The sequence below is a fragment of the Etheostoma cragini genome, chromosome 1 (genome assembly GCF_013103735.1).
Source record: "Etheostoma cragini isolate CJK2018 chromosome 1, CSU_Ecrag_1.0, whole genome shotgun sequence".
NCBI lineage: Eukaryota > Metazoa > Chordata > Actinopteri > Perciformes > Percidae > Etheostoma > Etheostoma cragini.
Window position 1 is genome coordinate 9454757 of NC_048407.1, and position 15247 is coordinate 9470003.

Here is a 15247-nt window from a genome sequence, read left to right on the forward strand (position 1 = left end):
TAAGTCAAGTCAAAAGGTCCACTGTATTAAAGCCCTAGTTAAAAAACAAAACAAACTGGTTTGACCATCTGGGAGAGCCACAACTGGTCTTTAAACAAAAACATCATTTATATATACAGACATGTTGGTGGATGAAAATAAAAGCCAACCCAAGTCTAACATTGGAATTCAAATGATCAAAAAACATAAGCGTCATCAACAAGTGCTTTTGCCTACTGGTTATTGTAATTGTCTTCTTTTTTCTTACAAACATCTATGGTTATGGAAGTCTAACGGTGATGTCTGGTCATGGCTACACAGACACCTAATGAAAATAATGTCACTTCAAAAACAGGCTGCAGTGCCATCATGTTGTCCGGTTTTCAGCCCTCTTAAAGCAACAGGAGCATGAAGAGAAAATAAACTTCACAATTATATTTTTGCACTGACATTTCTTTATCATCCATTTCAAGTTTACACTGCACAGGAGAATGCATGGAAAAACAGCACGAGTATAAACATTAATCTTCGTTATAAAATGTTTATGTTTCTACTCAATTCCTGTTGTTCTCTGCTCCCTGTCAATAGAGATTTTGGTATATATTTTTTTTAATAACGAGGCTTTCCAGAATCTGACCAGTTAAAGCTGTTGGTGTTGAGTTCAAGGAAGATCCTCAGACCATGGTAGAGCAAGATAGTTTTCCACCTGATATTCAGCTATACATGTTTTTCTCAGTGTCAATCATACAGTATTATCAAAAATAAAAAGTCAAACTCTCTATATGTATGTTACTTTTACATTTCTCACAACTTTAAGTGATAGTGAAAAAACAAAAAATCTAAATCTGAAAATAACCAAACTGCTGTGTAACGAAACAAAGAATAGTTCATCTCACAAGCATGACAATTAAGATGTTAATAGTGACAATTGTTTTTCTGTTTTGATTCAGAACACAAGATGGATTTTTACTCATTTTGTAAGTAGGGTTACAGAGATGCTAGCTTGACATACTTTCTTTTTTAGACTTAACCTTTGCATGGAATTTGAAGACACATTAGTATCGCCCATTTCAAGGTACCAGTGCTCTGTGTAAAAAGACTGTTTCCTGTAAATGAAGGCACAGTCTGCAGAGTTTTACCTACTTGTGCGTTAGAATGTGATTGTACACTCTATGCACTCACTTCACTTCTTGTGAAAATAAATATACAAATTACATGAAAATTGAAAACCATTTGTGGATGAATCTATAAATGACCAAAAGGGTCCCTTATGCACTTGGAAGAAAACTAAAGTAATCTAATAGAAATTAAAAAAGCCTCCCAATTCCCAGAGGTCTACTTCCGTAACTTTACCTGAGCGACTACACAAACCTTTTGATTTCTGCACTTACTCCAAAAAGGAACACACTATTTGTTGCCATATCACAACACACAACACCAACCAGAGGCCTACCCTTTTACCCTAACATCAATAAAGTGAACAGCAGATGTGCATCTGCTCATGCTTAACTCTGTATCTAGTTCCGCCTATTGCACGACTGCAATGATCACTATTCCAACTGAATACGCAGCTGCAATCCTGTTGTTTTAAGCAGTCGCAGCCAAGACCAGCTCAGATTATAATCATTTAGAGGATGAGTAGGGAACTGCACTAGAAATTTACATAACTTTTAACAAATATTAAATCTAAGAAGACTGGTTAAAGAGCCGGATGCTGGTGTTTAATATCGCCCCGATCATGTCAGCATCTACACAAAAGTAAGAAGAAAAGGCTCAAAGACATTGATGCTGAAGTTGATGTTTCTCCTTATGAACACAAAACCATTTAGCAGTCTGTTTCAGAGCATTGGGGAACTATGCTCTCCTCCCACAAGAGAAAAAGTCCCTGACCAGATGGGCAGAACGGAGTCAGTGGTCCTGCTGGGTGTCTCTCTCAGGCGTCAGAGGGTTTGCAGTCACTCATTGACATCCCAGATTTCAGAGAGCAGCGGGGGAAGCTTCTTGTCCTGGAGGCGAAGGGCAAAAACCTGCTCCGAGTGGACGCTGCTTAGTGTACGAAGGCTCACCAACTTCATCAGCATACGGGGAAACATCAAATGATCCTGAGGAAACCATTAAAACTAATTAAAAACTTACAATTAGTATTACAGCATTAGAGTAAAAAAAAAGAGTTTCTTCTCATGGCCTTTCTTATGTAGCAAACACAGGATTTGTACACCTTGTCCAAGGTCAAATTTAAGCACTTTCAAGGTCAATTTTAATAATCAAAATTATTATTTTGTGTTTGTCACATTAAAAGACATGTGGTCTTCTCCTGCCCTACCCGCCTGGTCCCCAGATTACTGCCTTCTTCATTTCCTCCTTCCTCTTCCTCCTGTGCACTACTCAGAATTTGAATACAAATCATCGGTCTAAGCACGCACTGCGTAGTGTGTTGTAACGTAACGCCACCAAAACAGCAACCCTTTCAACGTTATGAATTCAGACATGCCAGTTTGTAATGTTTTGTATTATTCTGTTCTTGTCTTTACTAAAATCAAAACTAATCAAAGGGCAGAATGCTCTTACAAATCACGAGGGAGCGATTTGACTTTTGGCTAACGTAACAGACGCGCTGTTGATGCTAACTCGCCTCTAGCATACATTACACTCATTACAAATTTAACTAGTGGGGGGGGGGGGGGGCGGCTGCTCAGTCATTCCAGTCTTTGTTGGGATGCAGGGCCGCCACACCGCAGCAGACTCGTTGTGGCAGATCGTGGTTAAGTTGGTTTTATATTGCACGTTTTTAAGACACACTTAAAAAATGTATTATGGAGTTTGTCCTTCCAATTTAAAACCAACTTTTCCACGGTCTGGGACAGCGCGCCCTCACACGCTCCGCGGAAAGCTACAGACACTGTTCTTGACGTGATTTATCATAATATTTTGATTGAACAGGTTGTAAAAATCAAATACAAATTCAAGCATTTTCAAGCAGTGTATCCAAAATTCTAGCATGTTTCAAACCTTGAAAACAACATCAAAATTCAAGGCTTTCAAGCACCCGTAAAAACCCTCCATACAACTGCTCTTGCAACAATTCAAGCCCCCTTCCAGTCTGAACAAAAAAATGTAACCTCAGCCCTGAGCCAGGGCCGGTTGTGATGACGACAAGCACGTTTTGCTGACATACGGTTGGTCACAAGAGAAGAGGTTGCTTAGACCCCAGACACTTACATTTGATCTCTTTATCATGATGTAAGAGCGCAACGCGTCCACGTAGGGTTGCTGCAGCCTCTCCACCAGCTCGTGATCCTGCACGTTTGGCCGATCTGAACACAGTTTACCAAACAAAACAAACAAGACACGTTTTATTGACTTTTATTAAAGATCAGATTTTTTTTTGTTAAAAAGATGATTCATGCTTTCTTAAAATGCAACTGTAAACAGACAATTTTTCCCTTAAAGAACTGACACGGGCATCCTTAGCTCTAAATACACTTTCACTTTAAAGATGTACTGCATGTGTAGTTTATCAATTCTAACCTGCGGAAAAGATGTTGATGGCAATGAGCAGGGCATATTCTGCTTCGTCCAGGTGTAGGTCATTCATTCCTTTTGAAAACTCGAAGATTGGGTTAATGAACTCAAACTGGAGCCCTGTGGAGGTGAAAGGGGGAAGAGAAAAAGAAAAGTCACCTTATAGAAGGAAAGAAGTAAGAGCAATAAATGTTTCTATTTTTTATATATATATATGTATATATATATATATATATATATATATATATATATATATATATATATATATATATATATATATATATATATATATATATGACATAATAAATATTGTCAAAAATGTACCAAGTATTTGAGTTACATATTGTGTATTTCCTTTCTGTTTGTAACTGTCTAGGTGTTAGACAGTTTAGGCATAATAGGGTAGGAAAAAAACCTCTTTTGGGATAGAGGAAGTATGAAAAACTTTTCACACTTTTTTTTTTTCTTCAAACAGCATGCGAGACAGATCGAATACAGGCTATCGGCTTAAGTAATATCTAATATTCATATATTCCATAAACATCTGACAGGCAGATATGAGTAAATGAACCTGCTTTGGCGAAATCCTCCTTATTATAGCTGAAGTCCTTCAGAAACGTAATGCTATCGATAGCAGGGTTGTACCGCCGAGATGTCTCTAGCAGCATAATCTGAGGAAGACAAACACATCTTGGTGAGGTTAACACTAGTATCCAGCCAAACTAAAGCGACCCGATACGTGGATATAATCAAATAAGTTGTCAAAACAATGCAGGCAGCAACTACCTTTACAGCAGTAGAATGTTTAACATTGATATCAAATGAATACATTCTTTACTAAATTATTTTGCATATATCCAAAAGTGCGAATTAAGACCGTACTACCAAATTTTGAAATGAGCCCATTGGACAAGCTCTTGCATTTGGTCCATTTGTAACATATTTATGAGCATGTTTGAAATCAATGTGGTGCAGTTACAATACCTTCATAGAAAAACACACATCTTAAACTGTAAGCTACACCCAAAAGAAACATGCAGCATGATAAACACATGACAAACCTCAATGGTTGACGTCTTCAATAGAGCAATCTGGTCCTCCCTCGTAAGCTCCAAGAAACCAGGAAGCTGTTTAGCAAAATCCACAATCTCCTGGACGGACATGATCGCGAGCTCGGTGAAGTGGGCAAACCGCTGCTGACGTACTTCTCGGTTCTGCATGTCCTGACTCTGTGGCCACGGCTGTTGGATGCACACACCAAGACACTCGCTTACTGGTTGGCATGGAGTAGAGATCAGGAACAACTGATTTTGCCATATTTAGTTAAAAATTAATGAAAATATATATTTTACTTCATTTTCTATATTGGAAATATTCTCCATGACTCAACCTACCAACAAACACCAGCAGATACACAGCAACAACAGCTTGTTTCTATAGTGGCTCCATTTGCTCCTGAAGCTACCATGTCCTAGCCGAATATTGGCCACTCAAACTGAACACCTACCCAAAGTGAAGCCCCGTTCTTATTAAGGTGAAGACAATTTTATTGTCCTAATTAATCGTTACTAGCGCAAACCACACAACTGAAGGTAATGTTTATTTATATGGCTATGTCTAAGCAGGTCTACTAAATATAGCCATACGTGGGTGTAGTAAAACCACTGGTTTCTATGTGGATAACATTACATGACAGACTCTATCCTCAGAGATGCTAACTTACCGTCACTTTTGGTCGGTCGAGGAAAGACCTTTTGTTGCATTGCTTCTGCATGGACACCAGCTTCTCAATCATGTCCTGCTGCTGTGGATCCAGTGCGGCCGTTTCCTGCGGAGGAGTGGGGGTGACCACCGTGGATGTGCGGGCCGTTTCCTCCTCGTGCTGCTTTTTCATCTTCTTCAGTCGGATTTGTTCCTCAGAAAGCACACCTACAGTTTAAAGAGGACAAACTGGGCTCAATCTCAGAGTTAATGGGGAGTTCCGTGTTATTCTCATGATTTTGTCACCCTGCAAAACCACCTTCCAAAATGCAGTGGAATCTAAGTTTCCTTAGACAGACACTTACACTGCTCCAGCATGCCCGCCTCCCGACACTTGCGCAGGCGGCACTGCTGGCACTTGCGGCGCATGTACATGTCCATTTCACAGCGGCCGTTGTTCTTGCAGTTGTACTGGGCACTTTTGATGACGCTGCGTCGAAAGAACCCCTTGCAGCCCTCACAGCTCAACACATTGTAATGGAAACCAGAGGCCTTGTCACCACATACACTGCACACCTCGTTGCCCAGCATTTTTGGCGCAGGACCCTTCTTTCTCTTCACTGGATGACCATCTATACACATAAACACAAAAAGGGGTGATAAACCATGTTAAGAACTTTTAATTTTAGTCCAAATTCTTTGATGCAGCCACTTGTATACTGAGGGTTATTCAACATGTGCTGGAGGCTACACAATGCCTGCATTTCTTCCTTTTATTTACTTAGTACATTTTTTGAGTACTTTGAGGCATCCTGTCTAAACAGTTACATCCAGTCCTGTATACAAAACATTTAAGTAGATAATATATCTCCATATTTGTACATGAAATGTTATTGTGCTATTCAGCTAGAGGTTGATGAGCACAACTGCTGTTTATAAAAATGGTCAAAATATGGGCAAGACGTGTCTGAGATTAAAGTCCAGTTTAGAGCAAAGATTTGCGATGGGACAAAAATAGCAGGAAACAGTTCCAGTGGTGTGAACTGACTCGTCTCAAGACTCATCTTGTAAACTTGTTTAAACAGCCAATCAGCTCATAGCAAAGTCAGCTGGTCAAGTCAGTTTAAAACTGTAAGCTGGTCCAAATGTGTTTTGGACAAAGGAAAGAGAGGATCTAGTCATCAATTTGTTTGAGGAACAGCAACATCTGTATGACGCAAATCTTAAAATGTGCTTAAATAAGATCAACAAACAAACTGCCCTTTGTCACATTTTTCCCTTGTAAAGTTATGTAACTCGGATGGGAAAATACTAATCGTCCCACCCCTGTGTAATTGGATATATCATGCAGAATAGTGTTATGTAGTGTATGTTTTTGGTCAGTATCTATGGGCTGTAGCCTCCTTGTCTCTAAGAAGCCCAATGTTTACCATCAGCCTTTCCCCCTGGTGAAATACTGTCTCGATAGTGTTTTCTCTGCTGATTAGAGGGGACACAACTCCTCTAAACGACATAACTAATTTGGGAATCGACAGGGAGAAACTGATAAAAGAAGCCCGGGGTATTCCGTTGAAGCACCAATGGATGGCTCCACCCTCTCGTTTTTTGTTGTTTTTGCCACTACTAGAAATGCAAATGTAGCTGTAGCTCACTATCACCATCAATATTTTAATACGCTTATTTTCAGGATGGTAATGCATTCCATAATATCTACCATCCTTTACACTATGCTTCAAAATTAACATAATAACTATTATAATTATAATTTACTCCTGCATACTTTGCACTCTTCATTGCACAATTGTCTCAACCTGTCTATATTGTTTCTAATCATAGTGTGTATATATTGTGTATATATTGTAGGCACATTGTGAGCACTACAATCCAATGCAAAATACTCTGCATTATTGTTAATAGATATGAAACAAGACACTCCCACTAAATAGGATTGGTGCTATTTAGGTTTTACTGGGGCCGATTGTTTGGCCTATTGCTTGCAGATTTCTTGAGAACTATTGTAACCTGAACTATGTTTCAGGAGGCCCGCAAAGCAACAAATCTGTGTACTACTGACTTACTGTGTAACACTACTTCTAAAAAAACATTGTACTACATTTTCCTGACAAAGATATGTTACTGGTTACGATGCAGATCCAGATATTAGTCACAAAACATCACAATCGAAATATGATTATCATTATCTTTATTTATTCAACCATCTAGCATTATATTAGAGCTCCATCTTGATCAGATGTGAAGTATATTTTGCTAAAAAAACAATAATTTTGTGATTTTAGTCAAACTAATTTCACAGTGATATATCTCATAATTTTCTGATGAAAAACAAACTTCATCTCAACTGACTTTAGCAATATAAATAACAGACAGTCCACTGTCCTGTTATCAGGGGTGGGTGGGGGAAAAAAAATCGATACAGTAGTATTGTAGTATTAGTAGTATTGTGATGATATCGTATCGGGAGGAGTCTGGTGAGTCCCACTTCTTCCTGGTATTGTAGACATGTGAACCAAGCACAGACACAACATTTCCTCATTCACTGACTCGTGAAGGAGTGCCGCTGCGGAATGAAACTGCCAATTAGATTAATAACCTTATTAATCTAAGGAGCTGGAGTAGTTCTGGATCGTTTTGGGCCCACTTTAACCCCTAGTTGAATGATTAGGAATACAGCTTACTCCATGACAGTTTAATTAGTACCTCAGCGGAGATATTCTTTTCCAAATAGTCTAAACTCTCCCACCAAATAAAGCCCTAGATTGCCTGAAAGTACAATGTAATGTCAGTTCTGGAAAGAAACATTTCAATTGGGTACTGCGGCTGTTAGGTAAGTACTTTCCTCTCACCTATGCCGGCGGCAAGTGTGTCACCTGCAGATGGGTCCAGCTTAATGTCCCCTGGCTCGACGTGCTGAGGGCTACTCATGTCAGTCAGTAAAGGGCCATTATGAGGGGGGGTGGGGAAGTCATCTGGCCGGGAGAGGTCAGCCAGCGACAGCAGGCCGCCATGCTTCATTGTGGTGCTTCCACTGCTCTCCTCAACCAAGCAGTCCAGCTGCAGCTCAGAGGCCCCGTCAAACACCTTACTCTCATCTAATAGAGACAGAAACACATTCAAGACCTTGTTTCAGCTTGTCTTTATCCTAGATGTCCACAATAAATGGGGACGTTCATCAGCCAAAAGCTGGTACACAACAGAAACACACATTCAATTTAATGCAATACTTATTGTATAAATACTACTTGTGTGAAGCTTATAAAACTTACTTTATGCTGAAAACGCTCTTTTGTTTGAGGCTATAGAAATCAAAGCGTTCATGCAACTTGTGGATGCATTTCAGAAAACGGATTCAGCAGACATCCATACATTGATCCATTGATCTCATACATTAATAAGACGAATACAGTGGTTCCTCTTACCATGACCAACATCTGGGATATCAGTCACAGACAACGTGGACATCTTCTGCACAGCAGCTTGTCATTACGAAATCAACTTGTACCTGTGCAATTAAAATAACAATCATGCTCAACGATGGTGGCCATTTTACAAGTTTAACCAAAAAAACAGACATACGTAATAAAGTGTGAATAAAGGAAAGGGATTTAAGCCTGCGGACATGTATACATGTACACGTTAAAACGAGGGATGTGGTTATTTTACATCAATGACAGGGAAATCATTATGTTCACACACTGTTCTTAGAAAGATCTAAATATGAAAGGTTTCAGAATCAACCAAGATCCTGCCTCAAATGTGTGTACTGGAAAACCAACTGGGTGGAAAAGGAGAAATGAAAGTTTGTCATGTGCCACATATGGGTGCACTTCAGGAAACTGATTCAGCAGACACACACACAGACACACACATACAGGATTTTGGCTATTGTTAACCAGCCTGTGAGAAGGAGTCGGCTGTTTAAAAATATCAGCTTTCTGCACGGTATTTTGAAAAATTAAAATAACTAATTAATGACTGTTCAAGCAATTATGGTAGCAATTTCTAAAACTTAATCTCAGGCGCTGTGATAAAATATAGGCATTAAAATAAAAGTATTGGAACAAAAAGTCACCAGTGAGATAACTCAAAGACTCTGACCCAAATGATTTAAAGCTTTGACCGTTGCCATGGACATCAAAGTCCAAAACAGTATTCAATTGCTTCATGGTGGTTGTTGTTTTAAAAGTTATCACATATGCATTTATTCAAATATATTTAAATATCTCTCAATGAAGTTTCAAATACCCAAATATGGTGTTTGAGACAGCAACAAAGAGTATGTAGTTAGGTCAAGCTCAACACTAAACAGATGAAAGGAAAATGACGGAACATTTGTGATTAAATCTGATTGTCGCAAGTCCCATTACTCGTCAAGTTATGTTTACGAGAGTACAAAAAGGAAAACCCACAATACATGTAAAAAGCCATGATAGCGGTGACAACAGTTATTTTCAAAGACCCACTGATAAGCTTCTAAATCCCATAGTAGACTGGTAAGAAGGTCATTGTTGCAGCGGTTCAAGATAAAAGCTTTCCCACAAGAGGTAATAATGAAGGTAACATTTGGCTGAGTAAATATGCCTTGGGCTTTGGGCTCTCTTTTTCTTTTATATGACTGTGATCATGTAATGTTGGCTTATATTACACTCAAATAAGGCAAACAAGTTTTGCCTTATTACATTTTTTTTAAATAATGGCTTATATTTTTCTACTAAAAACCACTTGACCATTACAAAGCATTTTTGCTACAGATAACATCAGTTGATGCCTAAATAAAAACAAAAACTAAATTAATTTGCAACAGTGCTGCTGTGACCAGCATGGTGGTGGACTCACCTTACCTCTGAAGTTGATGTCTTATTTATCGTCTATCCATCCGGGCCATGTGAGTCCACAACCCCATTCTGTCGATATTCGTGCGTTGATATTGGCTGGCGTGATGAGACTTGAGAATGCCAAAGTCCCAATGGATTATTGGGTGGGAGTTTAATGATTTGATATCTTGGAGACAGTGAGTAGGAAAGAAGACGAGTCCTTTTCTACAATGGCCAATGGGAGACAGGATAGAAGACAGAGAGTGTGAGAGAGGGAGGGAGAAAGAGGGAACACAAGAGGTTACTATTGGTCATTTGCCTTGCTCTTAAATCCCCACAGGGCTGCGGCTCCCGGACTTTTTCCCTTTTGGAGTATTTAAGCAGCACGTTTTACTAAAACAGCCTCATTGCACACAGACACCTAGGGGTGACCCAGTCTGTTCCAGTATTGTATAACCAGTATCGTGGCCCTCTGCCTCAGAATCTGTAAAGGTTACCACTCAAAACCTTTTTCCACAAAAAATGTCACACTCCGTATAAAGAGAAAATTCACAAAAAACAATATTACCACTTGCTAGACTTGGAACATGTCTAATATTAACGTATTGAGAAACCACAAATCAATAATGTCAACATAGTGGATTATAAGTCTAAGCTTCTTAGCTTTCTGTTAAAACAAGATCTGAAATCTGTTTTATGAACAATAGATCTGGTACCTAAATGATGTCAAGTTTTATTGGGTAAATTCACATTCTCTGGTTGTAAAACATTTCTACTTCGCCTGTAACTTTGTGTCATATGTCATCCCCACACAGAGCTCTCTGCACAAGTCCAATGTCCCCTGCATCTTATCAGCCAGTCACCTTTGACCATGAACATGTTTTCATAGAGTGCTGGAAATGAAATGAATACACCAACAAAAATCAATAAAGGAGCTTCTTTCTTCATATATATATATATATATATATATATATACATACCTTTTATCAACCTCACACTATTAGCCATCACTGATACAGCATACCTTAGCATCTTAGAGACAGGACCAGTTCTTGTATCACACGTCAACTAATCAAACCTCAGTTTGCTCCATGATAATGTATGATTTGTAATGTCATGAAACTATCATGCTGTAAATTAGACTGCATATTATACAGCAAATATAAATAAAAGGGAGGTGAGATGAAACTAGTGCTGACACAATTACTCAATCACCAACAATTTAGATAAAAAATGACTCATGTAGTCATCTTCAAGAAAGAAATAATTAAAAAAAAAATGTACTGGTTCCAGCTCCTAAAATGAGACAAATTGTCTGGTGTTCTTAGTCTTCCATGACTGTTTTGGACTTCTGGTTGGACAAAATAAATAATTCTGATATATTTATTTTTACAAATATCTGCCGTTATAGACTAAACAGTGTACCGTTGCAGTTTTATTAGCAACTGTGCTGAGGATGTTCACAAAGCCAGCAAAAATGGCAGCAATGTATAAATTGGTCACCGTCAGCAACCATTTTGGTGTGTTACAGGGCGAGTGTGAGAAAGCTGTGCTTAAGTGTACAAATACAGTCAGCATGACTGACTGGGAAATGTACTTTTTTTTAAAGTCTCAGAGGGCAAACGGATGTAACCCTCTCCAGTGAAGCAAAAATGGACACTCAGCAACAACTTGGAGTGAAAGCAAAGAGTCAGTGCTTTCAAGAGTCACAGGCTCCAAAGCGAATTAGAATTCCCACACTGATGGAAGTGTTCTTACTCCATATTGCAGGCACACCCAGATATTTTCACTTCTTCTGGAAAGAGAGCTCTGCTAAGGTTAGCACTGGGTGGAGCTGTCCTGGGAATTATGTGAGGTCAACACCAGAATAATAAAAATGATAAAGATGCAGGACATACAGGTAACAGATGTCTACATTTGTAAATTACACAGCCACAAAGACTAATCTGACAAATAAGTGAAACCACCTGTGTAAGTGGAACAGGGATATTTAGGGGACTTTCTGTTATATCTCTGTTTTAGAAATAAGCACGCTGCAGCCACTAATATCTAGCTAGCAAATGACACGAAGTAAGACCAAACTGTCAAGCTAAATTAGCTAGTAGTTAACGTTAACATCAGGGGATAACTTAAGCTAGCGACGGTAACGTTAGTTAAGCCAGTGTCCGTCAATTGTCATGTAATGATAAAACTGAAAAGAGCATTTGGCAATTTAAACCAACAGAGTTGACAAGGTTCTTTTCAATACTGCTGATACTTGCTTGCAGTTTGAACACAGACTTTTGGCTAACATTAGCTAGCCATGTTGGTTTGTATTGTCAGTTAACGTTAACAAGCTAGCTAGCTAGCTAGCTTTACATGTCGGAGTGTAAACATTAGCTTAGGTTAACCATATTTAAATGTAATGTTACCATTTATTAACGTTAACTCGCTAGCCTTCAAACACTGTTTGGATGAAACTGGATGTTTGTGAGATTAGCTTCATAGGCAATCCAAACAAGGCCAATCGCGTTAGTTAGCCTAACGCACTCCAAAGCAACTCCCTTTTTAACAGGTTCAACTTAACGTTAGCTAGCTTCACATCACGGCTTCCACAAAGAAGAAGAAGACATAAATTGCCATCACACATGTCAAAACGCAAAATGTGTTGACTTGCCAGTGACTTGACGAGTGTTCAACTAGTTGTTAGTTGGGGTATGCCACTCCGTCCGTTTGTGGTTGTTGACAGCCGCTTTGACAACCGAACTTAGCATGTTAGCTCGCTAGTCAGCGTAATCATCATGTGATTCCGCCTCAGCGGCTCGGCTGCTGGGTGGGCTGGCGCAGCAGGAAACACATTTCATCAGGCTCGAAGTCACAACCACGAAAGGGGGTTTGCTACCCAGTGTGAGGTCTTACAGGCAGCTGGCAGTGGTGCAATTTGGGAAACAACATACCAAAAGAGATGCATTTGAAAGATAATAAACGTGTATTAAACATCTGCCGTTTATAAGATTTATAGATGTGTCACATTAGAAAGTAATCTGGTGATGGGGGAATGAAGCGTCATGAAGATTTGGGGCTTTCTTTCTATTTATGCCAAAAAAAAAATAGAAGCTTTGGTATGGGGCTTCAAACATAGTGACATCTGGTGGCTTGCTAAACGTATCGCAGCTATGAATGTTTTGTCGTTTAATTCCGAAATTAATTAATTCATTTAATACCGGGCCGAATTATTACAACATCTCTCCGATTTGAATAGTTTGTCTCATAAGTGCAACTAAAAAAGTCGAGTGCGGAGGCCCGGATGGCTCAGTTGGTAGAGCGGGCGCCCATACAGAGACAGCGGGCACGGGTTCGACCTCAACCTGCAGCCCTATGCTGCATGGAATTCCCTCTCTCTTTCTCCCCCCTTTTATTCCTTCAGTTGTCCTGTTAATAAAGGACTAAACATTGCCAAAAAGTAAGCGTGGAAAAAATATTATATTATTATTATTATACAATAATTGAGTGGCATGTTGTTAAATCTGTAATACTTTTGATCAGAAGTGCTGCATTAAAGTTTGCTGGCACAGTAACTAACTTACAGTAATTTTTTTAATGCATTATCCGAAAAGCCTACACATTATTGGCAAAAAAAAAACGTAATGCTCAGTGTCATTATGGGTTTTAAATTCATTGCTATTTATGTGCCATTTCATATGAATTGCAAAGATAATGTGATGGAATTGGATTGGATCATATTCATTAAATTACATCTATCAGTTTTTCTGTTTAGCATTAGCATACTTTAGCAGAAAAACTTCTAAGACATTTAAACTGATAAATGATTGGGCACATATACTACACCGATTAGCTTCATATGTCAAGTCAGTGGTGTGAAAAAGTGTTTTCCCCCTTCCTGATTTATTTTTTATTTTGCATGTTTGTCACACTTAATGTTTCAGATCAAACACATTTAAATATTAGTCACACAAAGTTAACTAAAATTGCAGTTTTTAAATGAAGTTATTATTAAGGGAAAACAAAATCCAAACCTACATGGCCCTGTGTGAAAAAGTGATTGCCCCCCTAAACCTAATAAGTGGTTGGGCCCACTTAGCAGCAACAACTGCAATCAGTTGCTGTCACTGCCCGATGTGAGGCCAGTGCAGATGTGAGTTGCAGATGCGTCACTTTGTGACAAGTAGCCTACAAGATGCTAACAAGTTACTTCTGTAATGTCAATACAGTAAAAATGGACCTACATAAGAATTTGGTTCACTGCTGGCTACAAGTTAGCATCATAAAGAACAAAAGCTGTCAGTTTAATAGCGTTTTGAGCTAACTTTAGCAGTCAAACAATCCTACATAACTAAAATGTTTTTGAAATGATTTTCATCTTCTGTTATTGTTTGTAGTAACAGAAGTTCATAATTTTATGGATTTCACAAATTTCAGTATGACATGTTATGCCGTGAACCGTTTAAATCTGAGCATGCCCGACTCACATCTGCACTCGACTCACTTAGTGACAATAACTTGCAATAGACCTTTTTCACAGCAGACATTTTTGACTAGTCATAGTAGGATAAGCACAGCTGAAATTGATAACCTTAATGATGGCTCAATTCCATCACATGTCCCAGTGAGCTACTTCAGTGAGTCAACATGCACAATACCAGGGCCTCTCCTAAGTGGAATGCAGCCATCTATTATGGTTTTGAACACACATGCTTTTCCTACTACCAAATGTCAACGTGTCTGCCGTGAAATATGGTCTGAGTGTTTTACAGCGCTGTGGAGGAATTTTTGTCCCACTCGTCTTTGCAGAATTGTTGTAATTCAGCCACAGTGGAAGGTTTGAGCATGAACTGCCTTTGTAAGGTCATGCCACAGCATCTCAATAGGATTCAGGGCAGGACTTGGACAAGGCCACTCCAAAGTCTTTATTTAGTTTTTCTTCAGCCATTCAGAGGTGGACTTGCTGATGTGTTTTGGATCATTGTTCTGCTGCAAAACCCAAGTTCGCTTTAGCTTGAGGTCACAAACAGATGGCCGGGAATTCTCCTTCAGGATTTTTTGGTAGACAGAGTTCATGGTTCCATTTATCACAGTCTACCAGGTCCTGAAGCAGAAAAACAGCCCCAGACCATCACACTATCACCACCACCATATTTTACTGTTGGTAGGATGTTCTTTTTCTGAAATGTGGTGTTACTTTTACGCCAGATGTAATGGGACACACACCTTCC

General features: G+C 39.1%; 1 protein-coding gene across 3 annotated transcripts; it reads right to left on the bottom strand.

Moving 5' to 3' along the window:
* Window positions 1–248: 248 nt before the first annotated feature.
* Window positions 249–10259, bottom strand: nr1h3 (nuclear receptor subfamily 1, group H, member 3). Of its 3 annotated transcripts, XM_034872097.1 has the most exons (11): window positions 10062–10259; window positions 9948–9988; window positions 8640–8722; window positions 8067–8312; window positions 5568–5834; window positions 5225–5430; window positions 4563–4742; window positions 4073–4172; window positions 3508–3621; window positions 3199–3293; window positions 249–2081 (listed from the first exon to the last, which is right to left on the bottom strand). In XM_034872097.1, the coding sequence occupies exons 3-11, from the start codon at window positions 8680–8682 to the stop codon at window positions 1935–1937; spliced, it is 1398 nt and encodes a 465-aa protein (XP_034727988.1). In that variant the 5' UTR covers window positions 8683–8722; window positions 9948–9988; window positions 10062–10259; the 3' UTR covers window positions 249–1934. The 3 variants fall into 3 exon arrangements, with proteins under 3 accessions (XP_034727988.1, XP_034727971.1, XP_034727980.1); XM_034872080.1 differs by lacking the exon at window positions 9948–9988; XM_034872089.1 differs by lacking the exon at window positions 9948–9988 and having other exon boundaries at window positions 10057–10259.
* Between the last annotated feature and the right edge of the window lie 4988 nt (window positions 10260–15247).

Excerpts from the sequence above, each read along its gene's own strand:
- nr1h3 (XM_034872080.1), bottom strand. The coding sequence starts at position 8,682 with ATGTCCACGTTGTCTGTGACTGATATCCCAGATGTTGGTCATG. Across the intron at positions 4,173-4,562 it reads TGAAGACGTCAACCATTGAG|ATTATGCTGCTAGAGACATC; the intron begins GTTTGTCATGTG and ends TGTCTTCCTCAG. Across the intron at positions 2,082-3,198 it reads TCATGATAAAGAGATCAAAT|GATCATTTGATGTTTCCCCG; the intron begins GTAAGTGTCTGG and ends TGGTTTCCTCAG.